General features: G+C 37.3%; 1 protein-coding gene across 1 annotated transcript in view; it reads right to left on the bottom strand.

The window, feature by feature from the left end:
* Positions 1-14,552, bottom strand: part of LOC136843719 (RNA binding protein fox-1 homolog 1-like) — a 483,433-nt gene extending 468,881 nt beyond the window's left edge. The window contains exon 1 of the mRNA XM_067112321.1: positions 14,514-14,552. Coding sequence (XP_066968422.1) covers positions 14,514-14,531 — 18 coding nt within the window. The 5' untranslated portion in view covers positions 14,532-14,552. The remainder of the gene's footprint in view (positions 1-14,513) is intronic.
* Positions 14,553-20,000: the final 5,448 nt, after the last annotated feature.

Raw genomic sequence — 20,000 nt, 5'->3', positions numbered from 1 at the left:
ACACACACACACACACACACATATATATATATATATATATATATATATATATATATATATATATATATTTTTATATGTGTGTGTATGTATGTATGCTTGAAATCACTAGAACACGTGATGTATAAATGCAGATGTATCAAAAGGATAAATGAAATCCTGAGTAGAATTCCTGGCCGTTTTCGTTTTTAGTTTTTAAAACCTCTTGAAAACATCTTAAACACTAATGACTTTGGTCTGGACCTATTCTTTGTTTCAGTTTTTCCTGTCGAAGATCTGGATATATGCATCATGTTTTCCGGTGATTTTAAGCATGCATGCATATAATTATATATATATATATATATATATATATATATATATATATATATATATATATATATATATATATATATATATATATATAGATATATATATGTGTGTGTGTGTGTGTGTGTGTGTGTGTGTATGTATATATACTGACGCCATTGTTTAGCTGCTGAACCAAGGCTGGGTCCCTGTGCAGAAAACTTCCACAACGTAAGGCGCCCTGTGTAACAGAAGAGAATGCTTATCATTGAGGTACTCACTTCTATCTTAAGCATAATCTTACACTTTCTGTCAAGTTAGTCAGTTTGAAAGGTTCTGCAACCAAGGATGTAGCAAGTGTTCTTGCCTATGCAGAGCAGCTCTTGGAAGTACCCGTGGACTGGGATACTTATCAACAACATCGCAATGCAGAGTTTAGCGCTGCAAAACTCATGGTGGAAGAACATACACCGTTCATGGCAGAAAAGTGTCCTACCTTCAAGTGGTCTCACTTTTATCTCTGTTGGACTCTCAGAAGTAAGGCGAAATTAGCATGTCGTTTATGCTGAACATCATTTAGCACGAGAATGGATGGCAGCTATCAGAAATGAGAAGAGACTAAGTTTTCGATTTTGGATGTTAAAGGAGGAGGAGAAGAAATGAAAATGGGAATGACTGAAGAGAAGAGATAGAAAAGAGAGAGGAGTACCCTCACCAGCCAGCACAAATGGAAGAAAAAAATTTGTTTCTAAATGTTTATGTTTTGTTATTCAGCGCCATAGCCATGTTACTTAATCGTACTTTCAAATGGAGGGAATCTTTCGATCGAATTCGTCTCACATTCAGAAACGTAAACTAGCTATTATTTTATAAGTAGAGTTTCTATAATTTATCCTTCTGAGAGAGAGAGAGAGAGAGAGAGAGAGAGAGAGAGAGAGAGAGAGAGAGAGAGAGAGAGAGAGAGAGAGAATACAAAGTTGACATCTAACACAAAATATGGAAGTGCTTTGGTGTTGAGCTCATGACTTTCTTAATCGTTCCATTATTATAAGGCATTACAATAAATAATGTATGTATGTATATATATATACATACACACATACATATAATATATATATGTAGAATTATTTATATACATATATCTATCTATCTATCTACCTACTATATATCTATCTATCAATATATCTATTCATATATATATATATATATATATATATATATATATATATATATATATATATATATATATATATATATATATACATACTTATTTACACACAAATGAATATTAAGTCACTTACACCTGAGGAAAACTATAAATGATAAGGGCTTTTGCCCAAACCAGGATTCGAACCTGAGCTTATGGTTTAGAAACGACAGTCAGAGACTTTAACCATCCAGCTATCAACAGAGTTCCTGGCCAGCGCTTGTGTAAGTTATTACTAAGTTATAGGTACTGTAAACCACTACACGCCAATATAACAGCAGGAGGAAACGAAGAATCCATCAACTGCTGAGGCAGGATTCGAACCCAAGGATGACGGGTTCAGTGAGGATGCACTAATACGCTTCTAATATAAGCATTAATGCTTCCTAGAGAGCAAGTCTTATATATATATATATATATATATATATATATATATATATATATATATATCAATATGTATTTTTATATACAAGTATATATATATATATATATATATATATATATATATATATATATATATATATATATATATATATATATATATATATATATATATATATATATATATATATATATATATATATATATATATATATATATATATATATATATATATATATAGTATATGGTTTAAATAAGCTTGCATCATCAAATGTTTCAGAGCATTCTTAAAAATTTTTCAGAAATACATTCCTTTTGCATAAAGTTTCCTTAAGTATTCACGGTCCAGGTACAAAAAGTCGCCGAATTTCCTGGGACCAAAATGGTACAGACATTTCATTTCTTGATGACATGGACACTACTACTTTACAGTGCCTAGAGCAGTTTATATTAATGCGATAAGAATCATATTAAAGCGGTTCTAATGCCACTGAAATTTAAAAATCAAATAGTACAAAAATAATCCTTGTCTCTTGTCACCCTCAAGAATAAGCAAGTTAGACTTATTTAAACAATTTTAATGGACAAAAATCGATGTTTTTAACGATACACCGTAGACCAAATCAACAAGAATAAAATTTTCGGAAACTTGACGCGTTGATTAATTATTATTTTTATGAATAGTTGGCGACAAAAAAAAAAGTAAATAGATGGTAATGATGTCATAATTGGGTGACTGTTGTTTTCCTCTTCCGTAATCATTTTGTTTCTGTGTTCAAGTATGAGAATATTCGTGGCTCTCCTTCTCATGGACTTTGTTCTCTGGGATACGGAAGGACTGGCGGGGAAGGAAGATCGATCGCTGCATCCGGACAGCAACTGAAACTCTGCCACGGGTATTCATTCAAAGCAGCCTCTTCAACATTTTCATAAAATATCCAAATATTTTGTACAATCATTTTGAAGTCCGGGTTTTCATAGTATATACAGTATGCTTCGTATCGAGTATTTTTCTGTGTGATTTTATGGAAACTGCAATTACCTTGAAATGATTATGACACGATGGGTTTCATCGGCCCACGTATTGGTTTTGCTTCTGAATTCAAGTCCTATGAACCTGCAATTTTAAGATGGTCTGAATAGTGTTCCCACTTTGTTATTAATTGTTGGCTGACGATGACACGTGCTCCTTTTACAGCAAATTTATATTTCTTCGGCAGCTGCTATAATATTAATGTTATTCAATACATTGTTTCGAGTGGATTTACATTCACGCATAGTAATGAAATGGTTAAAAATATTAACTGGATGTAGATGACTTGACAAGCTACGAGATACTCATCTGTATCTCTCCTATTATTTTGCTAGCGTTACAAAACAGCAAGGGGCAAACAAATAAATAAATTATATCAGTTTGGCACAGAGGTGAAGAATCTTTCACTATATTACTTCTCATTATCAGGTTAGAAGTTCCTAAGGTATTTAAATGTTTAAAAAAAATCTTATCAAGTCCTTGATTGTTATCAACATTTCACCTAGCTATTTTCATTTTTATTGAGGCACATTCTTTGGAAATTAATGTGCATCTGGTTACTATAAAAGATATTGATAAACTTCTCTTCTTTAACATAAGTTTGGGTTTTGACGGATGTTTTCTCCAGGAACTGTTTCGTGCTGAATCTGTTTCGGATTGGAGTAATCATTATTTACTAATAACCTGTGCTTTATGTGCTTAACCTTGTTATGGAAGCTATGTGAGACTAGGATCTTGATATTTATCAATACATTCACTGTGTGCATTTAGACAATGACCGTGATTAGATGGCTTATATAAAATTTTCATAAACCTGTCACCTGCAGAATCTATTCGTATATCAAAACATTGAGCTTTTTGTCAACATTTAATTTCAAACGTTAAGTTCAACATACAATTTCTCTTTAACGTATCTATTATTTAAATAAATTCTTCCTTTGACTCTGCTTGTAGGAAACAGCCAGCCATTGCCTGACATAAACTAATTATTTTGAGCCTCTCACCGAAAAACTTATTTTCTAAATTCGCCATATAAAATTCCGCCAATATAAATCTAACACCTTTAATAGCATATTCTTGAAGGAAAATTTTATTCCATTTTATATATATTTGTTTATATACATATATACACATACAAATAATATATATATATTAATATATATATATATATATATATATATATATATATAAATTTATATATATATATATATATATATATATATATATATATATATATATATATATATATATATATATATATATATATATATATATATATATATATATATATATATATATATATATTGATGGTAAGATATTACATGATACAGCTATATTTGTCCATAATCAACATCCATTATAACCCAGTTCATATCGTAATATAAAGATGGAACAGAAGCATGAGAAAAAATTTATATGGCCCTCATATTTCGCATCATTTCAAGGCACTGATCTTAATCTTGAATGTCCCAAATAACGTTGACAAATGTGAAGAACCATAATACGAAAAATTTACAAGAACAAAAGATTGAATCCTGACAGTTGAACGCATTACACGATATACATGCAAGAACTGATGTGGATGACATAAAAATTCTGGCCAGGCCATATATCTAGACCTGTAATAAAAAATGACATGAGGGTATTTACATTTTATCATGTCTTCACATTGTATCATATTACATCTTATTTAGACTGATGAAAGTTTTTTGCTTTTCCTATATTTTAGAAAATAACGGTGCCATCTAAGGATTTAACTCTTAATAATGGATAGGATGCGTTGTAGGGTCCCACGTGGACCCCACACACCGTCATCTCACCTGGCTCGCTAATCTCCTCACAACATCATCTCCGCGCGCAAAACGTACGGACACGAGAAACACAGAATACATCACGCATCTTTTATACACATCTTTTTTCGTATTATTGTTGGCTAAAATGTATTATTGTCACCATACGCATTACAATGTCAGCATTTCAGTCATATCTACCATAGTTTCAATCATACCTTGTATATCAATTTATATGCATTTATTCATCTGTCAACAAACACAAATGATTGTGTGGTGACCTCTGTTTTCGTTCGCCTGGTGTCAGGCGCTACATTTCCGCTCGCAAGAGTTACTGACATGTCTGTTTGTTGTCTGAATAAATCAGTAAATTTGTAGACGCTGACTCTTACTCACTTCTTCGCTACATTAACGACTACGGAGATGACGGACCCAGCGAACCCCAATGATGCCAGCCTCTCCAGCGAGACCATCACCGCCGCTACCATATGCCTACCTCCATTCATGCCCCACAACCCAGAAGCTTGGTTTCTCAGGGTGGAAACATTCTTCCAATCGAAGAAAATCACCTCAACACGCAAAGCAGATGCTGTCCTTGAATTCCTGCCAGATGACGTCTTCGAGCAAATAGCAGATGGCTTGCAGAACTTCAAACCCCATCACCTACAAATTGCTGAAGGATCAGCTGAAGTCATCCTTCAGCATGCCACCTGCCTTAAGAACCAACAAATTCCTCAACTACGTGGGGGCATCCATAGGAGATGAGCGGCCATAGCATGTCTGCAAACAGTTGCGGCGGCTCATCACGCTACCCGTTACAGACGGTTAACCTGAGTCATCTCTAGACCTTGTGAGAGAGGTACTCCTCACAAGATTACACGACAAAACAGTAGTGGCCATGTCCAATGCCTCCACCAGACCAACTGAGGAATTCCTGAAGTTGGTCGATGCACTGCACATGGCCTACAAGACAGCGGAGCCCACACAGCCACCAACAGCAGCAGCAGCACCATGACTGGCCCAGCAGTCAACTGACACGGAATCTGACAGCGACCCAGAGGGACCAGCCACCCCCATCCACAAACAAAACTTCCTCAAGCAATTTATCAAGGGAAAGACCAGTCAGAAGAAAGACGAACCACCAGAGGGGATGTGCTACTTCCACTGGAGATTCGGGAAGAAAGCCCATAAATGTGACAAAGGCTGCCTGTTTTCAAAAAACATGCAAGAAGGTCACACCTGCGACCCATCCAACTAAACGTCTGCGGTGAGCAGACCGGCTGCCTCGTAAGAGAAACTGCACCTGCCCACTGCTGTCTTTCTTCCAGGTACAAATGTAGAGGCTCCATGTGTTTCTTCATCAGGGATGAAAGGTCAGACACAGAATTCCTCGTCAACACCAGAGCATGCATGTCATTTGTGCCAGCCAGCCCGAATGAATAACTCAACCCCACTCAACCTACCAACCTCCATGTATCCACCGCCAGCGGAGCACCACTCAAGATGTACGGGAGGCGGGATGTGAATGTGTCATTCGATGGAAAAGACTACAGTTGGACCTTCATCATGGCAGATATGACAATAGCACTGTTAGGAACAGACTTCCTAACAGCACACAACCTGCTAGTGGAAGTAGCATCAAAACAACTGACCCCGAAAATGACTCCGACATCATCTTGTCAACAGCCATGCAGACGACTGCCACCACACCATCACCGCAGCAGCAGAGACAACAAATATGCCCCATTGCAGCAGCCACCCCACCACTGGAAATACAAAAACTTCTGCAAGACTACTGAGAAGTCTTCAAATATGACCTGCAGCATGACTTAACCAAACCAACAAAACACAACATCCAGCACCATATAGAAACCAAAGGCCCCCATTCCACTCACAGGTGTTTAACCCTAGAGAAGCTCACTTACGACAAACAATTGTTCAAGGAGATGGAGAACACAGGAGTATGCCAAAAAGCCCCCAGCCCATGGGCATCCCCCCTCCACATGGTACCAAAACCCGACAGAACATGGCACCCGTGCAGAGACTAAACGTCAAAACATAGCTGGATAGATACCCGTACCTGTTGCTGAACATATCAGACATAGCCAGCCCAATGAACGGAGCAAAGATCTTCACCAAAATAGATCTACTGAAGGGATACTTCCACATTCCAGTAGCAAAGGAAGATACAGAGAAAACCGAGATCATCACCCCCTTCAGCACCTACATGTTCAACTACAGCTGTTTCAGCCTTCACAACACAGGGGTAACCTTCCAAAGACTAATGGATGAACAGCTTGGCAACCTTCCATTCTGTGTGGTCTACATCGACAATATCCTCATATTTAGCCCCAATCTCAAGCAGCATCTTAAAGACATCTAAAAAGTACTACAGATACTCAAAGAAAATAGACTAGTAGTAAGGGAAGACAAATGCGAATGGGCAAAGAAAACAGTGGAATTCCTGGGACATCAAGTAACCCCAGACGGCATTAAACCCCTACCAGAAAAAGCAAAAGCAATCACCAACTTCCCAAAACCAATAACAATTAAAGCAGTGCAAGAATTTTCAGGACTAATCAACTATTACCAAAGATTCATCCCTAACATTGCTAAAATTATGATCCTGATATAATGCTGCAAGGAAAACAAAAACAGTTAAATTGGTCAGAAAATCAAGATAATGCATTTCTTTTAGCAAAACAAGCATTAACCTCTGCAACCACATTAATTTTTCCTCTACCTCATGTGTTCCCTCACTCTGACAACAGATGCAAGTAACACAGTGATGTGCATCATACTAGAGCAAGACACAGGTGATGGTTGTCGTCCGCTGGCGTTCTTCAGCAAGAAGCTAATGGCAAGGGAACAGAAATATTCCACTTTCGACAGGGAGCTTCTAGCTGTCCACAAAGCCGTCTGCTACATGTTCGAGGGACAACAGTTTGTTTTGTTGTGCAAACAGACCATCAACCCTTAGTGCACACCTTCACAAAGTCAGTAGACACATGGTCAGCACGGCAACAGTGGCACCTGCTAGCAATAGTGGAACACTCCTGGACCATCAAATATTTGAATGGTTCAGCAAACACTGTGGCAGATGCACTATCAAGAAACTTATTCAACACCACCTAGCTTGGGATAGCCTATCCCAAAATAGCTGAAGCACAAAGAGATGATGTGGACCTACAGCGACTGCAGTGGGACAACCCTGCCCTTACATGGAGCCACCTGTCAATCAACAATGGAGAGATGACCATCGCCTATGAGACGAGTACCGGATGCCCTCGCCCCTGCCTGCCATAGGGCCTCAGAAGAAAAGCCCTCACACTCGCACACAACCTGTCCCACCCATCAGGCCGGTCAACCGCCCAAATCTTAGCAGAACGGTATATCTGGTGGGGAATGAAAAAGGACATAAAAAACTGGATGAGAGAATGCATCCTGTGTAAGACTTCAAAAATCACAAGACATGTAGAGAGTGGAATAGGGGAGTTCCAAACAACATACCGCCGACTCGCCTACGTCCACATCGACACAGTGGGACCCCTATCCCCCTCAGAGGGGACAGATACCTGTTCACCATCATCGACAGAAATATCAGGTGCCCCAAAACAATACCGATATGGCAACAGACGGCGGGAAGCTGCACGAAAGCCCTCATCGGATGGGTCAGCAGACACGGAGTCCCTCATCATGAGCGACAGGGGAGCCAACTTCATGTCCACCCTGTGGAACGCAGACAGTTTGGGGATAAAGATAACACACACAACGGCCGACAATCCAGAAGTTAATGGCATCATTGAAAGGCTACACTGGTTGTTGAAGCATCCCTCACTGTCAGATGTCAAGGTGGAGGCTGGAGAAAGGAGTTACCAAGTACTAACACTGCCAGCACATGTCTTTAAGATCAAACGAGCCCAACATCCGCATACGACACCCAAAAAAGTGGTAGAACGGATAATGCCAGCCAAGACGACCTACCACGTGACCAGAAGTGTACGTCCCCAGCGAGCTGCAGAACTCAAAATATGAGTTCATATGGGCAGAGGCACACAGAGTTCAATCTCCCCAGCCTACTCGGGACAATACTGTATCATCCAGAGACGACACAAGCCTACCAAATGACAGCAGATGGCAGGACGACGTGGATATGTTTTAACTGCCTAAAACCAGCTTACCTCCCGGAACTGACCTACAACCCTAGGCCTCTCAATGGGGAGTCCTGTAGGGTCCCACGTGGACCCCACATGCTGTCATCTCACCTGTCTCGCTAATCTCCTCACAACAACATCTCCATGCGCAAAAGTGCGGACACAAGAAACACAGCATACATCACGCATCTTTTATACACATATCTTCTTTCATACTATTGTCAGCTAAAATGTATTATTGTCACCGTACGCATTAAAATGTCAGCATTTCAGTCATATCTACCATAGCTTAAGTCATACCTTGTATATCAATTTATAATTCATCTGTCAATAAACACAAATGGTTGTGTGGTGACCTCTATTTTTGTTCGCCTGGTGTCAGGCGCTACATTTCCGCTCGAAGTGTTACTGACATGTCTGTTTGTTGTCTGAATAAATTAGTAAGTTTGTAGAAGCTGACTCTTACTCACGCCTTCGCTACAGTGCATCAACAGGCAAAATGAGGAGAGCTGTTGAAAAATTAATAACATACCATACTTAGAATGACAGGAGGTATGATGCAAACCATCCTTGAATAGAACATAGTTAAAATTACGTTAGAAAATATTTAATGATTAATTATAAGTTTTGATTGCAGTTACAAACGCAGTTCTGATACACAACATTTATGATCATGGATTACTGCAAACAGGGAAAACAATTATTGAACCTTTACTTAGATATCGACATTTACACCTAATTCATCTCACACTGAATGCAATACTTTTATAGACGTCATGCAATCAAACGTTAAAGTCACAGAAGTCTTTTGTTAAGCGTGAATGACAGATTATATGCTCTACATGTAGCCAAACATACACTACATAACCACACTCTACACATACACACACACACGCACATATATATCTTTGAACAGTTGATTTTACACAAACGAGGAAGTATACATATCACATGCAAACGTACAGTATATTACAGTACCGTATATTTAAGTGCCAACAGTATTATGTCTTTATACATACTGTAAATATATATAGCAAGTGAATGTATTCATAAATACATGAATGAGACGCTCATAAACGCACACACTGCTCATTTCATGAATGTACTGTACATACTCTGTTCTTATGTATAATTTTAAACCTTACTTGCCGTCCTCCGCTGGACCAGAAGAGTATGGAGGAGAGCCGTGGGAACGGAAAGGCTGGGACAAGGCGGGCGGAATGGGGGGAGGAGAGGCTTCCCCACTTGTTCGTACAGAAGGACGAAGAGTGGGGAAAGGAAGAAGAGAAGGAGGAAAAACAGGATATTGTGGAAGTGCTTTTGCGAGAACGCCAAATTAGGTTACCGGGAAAAACCACAGACATGAAAGCTTGCTGGATGATACTTTACTTGATAAAACTATACCTAAAGCTCTTCACGATTTCGTCCGGCTTTCCTTGCTCGGTTTCAGTCTGCATTCCTTCATTTCTTTCCCAACCCTCCTTCCCATTCCATGTTCATTTCAACTCGCTCATTTTTTTTTAATCATGTCACCTGCTCCCATTCAGATATCAAACATCACAACTTTAAACATTTTCACAAGTTTCAAGTGGCTGTCTTGCCATCACTAACAGATTACCTGAAGAAAGCTCATCGCTGCCACCCTCCTCCCCCACTCCCCTCCTCTCTCTCTCTCTCTCTCTCTCTCTCTCTCTCTCTCTCTCTCTCTCTCTCTCATTCACTGATTGAAAGAAGCAGCAGCTGCTTTTGCTCAGTACATTAATACTTTGTACAGGACTTTCGTGGTTGTTAGTCTTATTTTACTTCTTTCTTGAATTCACGTTTTCGCCAATATTTAAATGACACGCCGGTCTTGGGGAATAAAGGTGTTAGAAAAATTGTTCATTCAGTTAAATTTATATAGCTTGCATGAATTGTTATCATATTTGACCATTTGTATGAAAATTTATTTTGGGTTGGAAGCAGAGGAATCGAATATAAGAAAAAACGTTTGATCAAAACTAGTTCCTTCCCTTTCACGAGGAGAAATGAGGAGGAAGGTGAGCCTTTGGCTTTTCTGATTGTTTCAGAAGAAGAAAGATAATTACTTGAAGGGGCTTCTTCAGTCTTAACTGTTTGGGAAGGAGACGTGGACAGTACAGGAGATGTAAACTGGAGAAGAGAAATTCAAGGGACAATCACTGAGAACAGCGTCAAGAAAAGTGATTGTGCGGGAAGACAAGATCCCAAGTCGCTGGTGAAAGCCATCTTTTGAACAGAGTGCTGCAGAGTTTTCTATTCCATATACTATGTAATAGAACTTCTCCTTCAACAATGGAAAAATAGAAACATCATCGCTAGCTCGGAGGGAAACCACAAAACCAGTTTTTTCCTTTCCGCATTACTCGTGAACCAATCCATGAATACCAGCATGATATGACGTTGAACAAATACTGATGCCTTTCATCTCCTTCTAGTTAACTGTTTTTGATCGATTACTACGGTTCCTTAACCGAGCCCTAAAATAATTCCTCAGTTCTGATCTTATATGTTGTGGATCTGTCGACAGATTACTTGCTTGAGGTTTAAAGCCTTGGATTAAAGATTGGGTCTCTATATGTATCGTATGTCAGAGAGGGTTTTTTTGCTTCGTTTCAGTGTAGATTTCTCGCGTCTTGTTTTAGCGTGTTGTACACTGCTTCTTGCGGTACAGGAGATATATTAGTTCTGTTATATATACTGTGATATATATATATATATATATATATATATATATATATATATATATATATATATATATATATATATATATACAGGTGTTTTTGAAATTAGAGCCCCCTCTACAGCATAAACTAAAACTGATATGGACAAAAACAAAAGTAATTCAGAACAGGTATTTATTTAAGTTTCTCTCTGAGTATTTAATATTTTATGTGGCCTCCATCTGCCTGTACCTATGCCTGCATTCTTGAGGGGTACGATTTCAGCAAATCACAAAAAAGCTGAGACTCAAACTCCATTTCCCTGAGTACTTCAGTCACCTCTCTTCGCAGGTCGTCGAGGCTTGGTATACCATCATAGTTCACTGTGCGCGCTTCAACACGATCCTTTAAGATACTACCAATGTTTTCACACACATTAAGGTCAGGGGAGCTACCTGGAAATTCACTTGACGAGAAGAAAGCGATACCACTGTTTCGAAGCAGCTCTTGTGTCTGAAGAGCTTGAAACATGGTGCCTTATCATGCAAAAATGTGACTTCTTCAACAGATAACACATTTTCCAAATCTTTGAGGCAAGGAAATACCCCACCAGTAAGCACAGTTTCTCTGAAGTATTCGCCATTCCATGACTGTCCTTTTTCTTTGATGATCCACAGTAACTGTTTGGCTGTGAAACAGAGAAAAATTCCCAAACATTCAGGAAATTCCACAACTTGGCGATAGCGCACGTCATCGCTGATACCATCCAACTTTGCAGCCCAAATGATGTCATTTTTATAATTTGGCTTCCAGACTGTGGAAATGAAGAATTCATCTGATTTGGCAACATGGAGAAAGTCAGCTTCATCCCAATCTTTAAGAAATGAACCACAAAACCATGCACGGTCTTCTCTCTGTTGCTGAGTGATGTTGGGCTTGCTGATAACATGAAATGGCTTGATACCAGATTTTTTCAACTCACGATATACATCACTATAACTTCTCTTCCTTCCACTTTTTGTTTCTGGTTCAAGTGCCAATTTACATAAAGACTTTCTTGGTCTACCCACTACCTCAGCTATGATGTCTTTTGACTCTTGAGAAAGGACTTCAGGTCTTCCAAGATTCTCACTCTTTTCGCGATGACAGTCATGTGGATTTTTGTTCCAGTTTCTTGTAACAAAGGATTCATCTCTTTTAATGTATTTACCTATCCAGGAATGTGAAATGAAGGATGCGCCAGCATCCCTGGCCTCTCTGAGGGTTATAGCCCGGATTCGGTCAATCCATCTGATTTCCTCCGAGTCGTTAGCCATGGCTGTATCTAACTCCGTCACTCAGTCTGAAAATACAAGAAATGTAAAAAGAAAAATAGCTTAATAGAAACTTAAAATAATGTACTTGGAGATAGGCTATAGCAGAAAACTACATAACTTTCCATTTGTTCTGTGGAGGGGGGTCTCTAATTTCAGAAACACCTGGCATATATATATATATATATATATATATATATATATATATATATATATATATATATATATATATATATATATATATTATATATATATATATATATATATATATATATATATATATATATATATATATATCTCATGAGATCTTAACGAAATGTCCATTTAAGAAATCTCATATAGAATATCGCTCGAATAGTTAATTTTTTTTTAGTCCTAACGAAAAAATCCCATCTCTCTCACTATCAGGAATTCTTGTAATGCGATGTCGGATAGTAAAAATCAAGGATTTCCCAGCAGAACAGCGATCGCTTAACCGCTGACATTACCCCAAGAGGATCCGTCGCAGAATTTTTTTCCTTTAATTCACTTTGTTTCTCTGCTGATGTACGAATCATTTCGTACTCGAGAACCAGCACAACATCTTAAGTTTTATTTCATTTTCTCTCATAGCGATCATCTTTCCTTAAAGTTTATCCCACGATGTAATAAAGATAAAAACGATCACCTTTTCTCTGCAAAGATGAACTCCAAATTAAGGGAACTCATGTGGGAATGTTGAAAATTCGTGAAAATGAATACTGTGCACATGAAAAGCTGTCAATAGCTATCAGCTCTTTTTTTTCTTTTTTAGGATGTTCACTTTAAGCAGAGGACGACAAGGAGTAAAAGATTAGGGGCTAATAATTATGGTACATACATGCAAGTATAGACACACACACACAAACACGCATGCTCGCACGAACACTAGCACACAAAACACACAAACATACATACAGACATATGTATATATATATATATATATATATATATATATATATATATATATATATATATATATATACATATATATATATATATATATTTACATAAATAATCTGCAGAATAAATTCAAGTGCACATAAAATTTATGCGCAAAGACCATCCAGTGACATGATAGAACTTGCAAACTTTTCATGGAAATCGTGAGGGCATTGGTATCCAACAATATTTATAAGCTGGAGACGTGAATAAAAGGAAGAAGAAACGATGCGGGTTTCGCAGTCAATATACCCCCACTCACTTGCAATTACTCTTAATGACAGTATCAAAGAAGAGATAGGACGAAAAAAAAAAATCTGGCGTTTAGATACTCATAAGAATTTCCGTCTTTCGACCCACTCCATGTTTTGAAAATGACGACAATGTTACGGCTGCTCCACTGTCTCAGACTCGCATCTCTATAAGGCAACACTCGCATAACTGTAAACGAATAAGAGCGATCTGCAGCGAAACGGTGATCAACTATTATTGCTAATGAAGCTAATATTCGCTCACTCGATATCCCTACCAATCCACCCAACTATCAGTTGCTACCACGAGGGGTGAAATGTGACAAATATACGAACAGAGCGATGGCAACGAAGGTAAAATATACAAGGGAGAGCTTAGGTCAAATTGTTAGTTGTCAAATGATCACAAGTTTCCTTTATTAATGCAATTTCTAAAGATTCGGCGTTGATTTACGTACCTTCATGTCTGCTATCATTTTTATCCGACAGTTGTTCGCTTACCTGAAGAGAAAAAGTACATATTAATCAACATGAATCGGTTATAATATATAAAAAAAAAATTCATTTTTACTTCGAATATTACAAAAAAAGTTCATAAATTACATGAGAGTCATATCTGAAAGCAATATGTAATCTACTACTTTCGAAACCTTTGCATCGGAATGCACAATCCAGAATTTCGGAGAAATTCTGCACCTGGGCGGAAATTCGTCCGACAAAGACTGCGTAACAACCTTTGCAAGTCATCATATGCCATTACTCTTCATCATGCTCTGTTATGTAGGAATTACACATCTCGCTCTGCAATTTCGAAATTTCCACCGGAGAGTTACGTCACTTGAAACGTTTAAATAAGCCCCATGACCTCCTGGTAAAGAGCATTCCACTGTCATACCAGACTTACTAGGAATAGTTTCAGTGCTCAGCATATGGATTAACGAACCATTTGGAAATGGGATTCAACGTTCGGAGTTGTTTACAGTAATGGAAATCGAGAAGCATGTAACCCTTCGATATGCTCTTCAATTCAACATCATTATACGTGTGCTCACTCTGCAGTATTCCTGAAACTCTCACGTTGTGTATTTTCTGCCTATACCTTTTACCGAAAGCTTCCTTCCTTGAGCCATCACCACTCAATTGGAAAACAATCATCCAGATTGCCCCTCACAGTTTCCAGCCCAAGGGACTTCCAATATTTGCCAGTAAATACAATGTAATATCTCCATCCAACAAAGGCAAACTTGAAAATAAAGCACACAGAGAGGGAGAGAGAGAGAAATGGAAACACCTGAACCCTGAATACGTCAGAATTCAAAAGTTTTACAGTTCCATGTAAAATTCCCAGTGGTGTTATTTTTCAAATATGGCTCTTCTGTGCTCAATAATTATAAGTTACCGAAAATGATCTAAAGTAAATTGACTTTATTTAAATCCAACGGTGCCCTTACTGCCAATTTTGAAAAGCAAATCTTGTGTATTAAAACATGGAATTTAAGGACGATCACAAATAATACACTTGGCCGATATTCTTTACTAACATCTCTACAGAATCCATCAAGTAGAGTACTCTAAGGGAAGGGATACTTTTCATACACAAATAAGCATGTAAAAATCAGAAGTATATATAGAAAGAACATCACAACTTTGCAATATGTCCCTAAATAATTTCAGACAGTGTGAACAAAACAGTTGTTACAAGGGACGTCGAGAGTAACGTTACAGTATCATCACAGCGGACTATGAACGCACTACAAAAGAATGAAAGTTTCCACTGCTCATGCAGAAGTCATTTAATTTCCAAAGAGATTAGGAAATTTTTGCTGGCATCGGGCTATCATTATAGATGCAGCTCTGATGGCGTTATCATTTCTGATAACTGTTCCTTTTGCTATCCTAATATGAACCAGCTAATATACTGTACATAACCTTCAAACTGTATGGTCACCATATCAACCACTATCATATGTCAAATTCATAGAACTAGCTATTAGTCTTGTGATCTGGTATACTCCACTATGTTGATATTTTAGTAAAAATTTTTATCTGTACTGGCTGTGGACTGCCAAGATTTGGGAAGCTTGGTTCCGGAAAAAAAAAATGATAAAAATAATTATACTGATGAACAATATCTGATAGCCGCCATACATCACATGATCTTTAGATTATTTTTTTATGGTATTTTATTATATGTCTACATCTGGTGTTTACTGGCTTGATAATTATAGAATATGATTCTAGTATTTCAACTGCAGATGTTTCTTCATGCACATGGTTATTTCTGATTTCTTTTGTCTTTCTTACTGAGCAAAAAATGTTTCTCTTCACACTCGCCAATTGAGAATTTTGAGTCCGGACCTTCACTCTGAAACTTAAACTGCAATATATTCCAGTTTGCTTACACTCTTAGAAGACTGCAGTACCTCAACTTCATTTTGAAATCAAGTGACTCACCCAACGCTTCGTCACCGTACAGCCACTGGTTCTGATTTCATGATAGACGCAAAGGATTGCCATCCATTTCAAACGTAGTTGCAACGGTACAATCGCGTTTTACTGCTTCCCATTTCGCACAGGACTATAGTCACGCTGTATGTTTCAACATAAACGGAAAATGATAAAAGAACATCACAGTTTATGCAAAATAGGGCTACTTCATTTTCATCTTATTTACTTTATTCGTTCTATCAATTGTGTAAATAAAACGAGAATATTAACGTGGAACACTAACATATTTGGATTTCAAAAACATTAGCATTAAATTAACGTTGAAATGGCTCTACAGATTTGCTTTACACAATAGCTTGATAGAAATATAATGATAATAGCACATCTATGCAGTGCTTAGTCCTCCGTGGATCTCAAAAGAATAGTAATAATTATTTTCAGGAAATTAATACCTAACCAGATCTTTATTTTTGCTTTGAAATTTTCTTATATCATCAAGTGTATCATAGGAATACTCTGGTATACCATTTATCCAAAATGTTTACAGCACTGTGATAAAAAATTGTGAAATTCAGTTAACATTTAACAACATTTATTTTCTTACATACATTCAAATTATATTTATACTTGCCCAAATTGCATTGTCATATTCAACAATCAAAAAAGGACAAAAGAGTTTTAGTTTTCAATAATTTAATTCAGTTCAGCATTAACGTGTTGTAAGGCTATTTACATTTAACATCAACTATTTTTTTCTTGAGGATCCTTTAAACCAAATCCTTTGTGTGTCTACGCTTACCTCGGAATTCGTCTGGACTTCCAGCCCAACATCATCAGTCTTATTTCTCTCTTGTCAGCCTCTCATCGAAGATTCGATGTTTGAAGCCACCTTTCTAATATTCAGTAGATCTAATGTTTTGGTTTGATCAAATCGGTTTCAAGAAGTGGCTCAGGGGAGGTCGTAAACCTCTGGAGAAACGACGCTTAGTTTCAACATTCAGAAATAGTATTATCAAGTTTGTGTCTTCAATAATACAGATAACTGGTAGCCAATTGTACCTGTTTTACAACACAAACTCATTATAATAATTTTACTTTAAAATTTAACTAGATGAAAAGGCTTTCCTTTAATCGGTAGGTGCACTGCAAACCGAATATGCTTCAGCAATTGCCCTTCAGTTGTCTTGTCCAGGAAAAGTATAATTCAAGTACTAGCACACGTTGCCTAGAAATATTATTACTGATGACAACAGCTTTCTGATACAGTGATAAGCCTGATAAATAATATACAAATCATCACATCACATTTCTTTTACGAATATTGTTTTACCAGTTTTGGTTGACAGTATGTTAAAGGAAGGTGTGCGTTCGTGTGTGTACCTAGAGATTACGCAACAAACAACATTCAAACACGCAAAGGTGAAACCTTTAATATAAATCTGGAAAAGAATGTGTGTGTCTTTTTATACCACCATCCGTTCATTTATTAATCTATTTATAGCGTTCCCAGCAACAAATCGATAGCAAGTCGCTACTGTCATTAAAAAAAAAATCATAATTTAACCGACAAAACCTCTGTTGAAACTGTCTTAGGCACTTACAAAACACGTAGAGAGGATAAATCACTTTAAAATAAAGGAACAGAAATTTGATAATGAAGCCAAAGTGTAATGATAACCCCGTTATTGTGAAACATGTTCAACTATTCAAAATGGCTGATTCACTAGAGCGTCTTATGGTTACCGTATTTAGTATCCGGCTCGGCATTGATCGTTCATGATTTATTTGCTTATCGAATTCCAAAACCAGCCCCTTCAGCCAAGGCAGCCCTTGCTATAAGCGTTACCGGCTACCAGTCCAAAATGCAAGATGACTTGACCAAACGTATTTAGAGTGAAATATTTATATGCTTACGATAACGTCGCATTCTTGGCGTCCTTTGGCAAGAGGTCCGCTAACAATGCATGCGATTAGAAAATTTACTTAACGTTTAGGGTCCAGATCTTTGCTAACATGAGTCCTTTTCCCGTTTTATAGTCTTGATTTTAATACTCCATGACTCTTCAGCAATATTAAATTATGCACCAAAGGGTGAACACTGAAAAAATCAAGTTGCTTCAAGAATGACCGTAAAGCGATGAAATTTAATCAACGTCAAGAATATACTTATAAAAGAATGAACGAAGATTCCTAAACGACGAGCATGAAGTCTTTAACAATGAGGATCTAATTAAGACTTCCGTATTTCATAAAGGAATCCAGATATTACCAGTCAGTGTAAGAAACGTAAGTTTTGAGAAAAGGCACATATCTGACTCTTTTTATATACATAATAATATGAGTTACGTATAAAAAATCCCATTCTGGGGCCGAAAGCATAAAATAATGCAGCCACGATGTCTGCAATGGAAATAAAGCTCGAAATAAGGTTGTCCTACGATGGCCTTCTATGAAATTGATTTAAGTGATACACTGAACTATAACAAATGAATGCTAAAATATTCTAGCACATTTTGAAATCTATATACTGTAGTTCAACAACACCACCAGTTCTGAATCTACGGAATAAGGACGAAAGACAATCACTTGGTTTACTCTTCCATTCTTATATTGATATTATAAACAACACCAAGTTTTCAAATTGATCGACCAAGGGGCCACATGACAGGCCCCGAGAAGTAACATTATGAATCCTTATAATCGTATAAACGCTTCTCTAGGTAGATCAGGCCATAAAGTTGCTGTACTACGCCATTACATAGGCTACTATTCTCCGTAAAAATAAACCGCCTTAAGGACAGATATTTGCATGTCATTATAAACTTTTTATTAAAACAGAGTTAAGTAATGAAGGGAAACAGAGGTACGTAATCAAGAGTTTAAGAAATGTATTTGTCCATCACAGACAGTTTTCAGGTCCCAGTCAAATCTCAATTCACACACAAAGATTTAAGAAGTACTGAATTCGTACAACTAGTGGTGTTACGCCAACTGGTTAAGAATCATAGGCAACTGCATTTACATTCGCTATACACAAAATATCAGCACCTTGGAACAATGACACAGTAATTAATACTTATACCAGTGCAGTCAGAGAAAGAACAGTGGATGTTTCGGATAAGAAGATGGGCTGTGAATGGACTTACACTGCTGATGAGGGTTATTGAAGAAAAACTACAGAAAGAGTTTTGAAAGCGCTTCAAAGACGAGAACATTTAGAGTAAATGGAAGAAAGCGAAAGATTATTGGGGTTTTTGGGAACCTGGAAGATGGAGCAGTGAATATTACTGTAGTACGGGCAGCGAGAGAATGTTAGCAGTAGAAGCTTTACGATCAAAGCCCCACGAAAGTTTAAAAACCCAAGGTGCTGTATCTATTATACAGAATAAGGATTTCACAGTATCAAAGGAACAAAGAAATGAAACATGAGACTGTATGCAAATACCTTTATATTTCTTATATAAAGGTTGAGTGTATACATTTAAGAGAATTATCTT

This window comes from Macrobrachium rosenbergii, chromosome 12 (assembly GCF_040412425.1).
Source record: "Macrobrachium rosenbergii isolate ZJJX-2024 chromosome 12, ASM4041242v1, whole genome shotgun sequence".
Lineage (NCBI taxonomy): Eukaryota > Metazoa > Arthropoda > Malacostraca > Decapoda > Palaemonidae > Macrobrachium > Macrobrachium rosenbergii.
The sequence above is the reverse complement of the archived record's forward strand: the minus strand, read 5'-3'. Positions and strand labels throughout refer to the sequence as shown.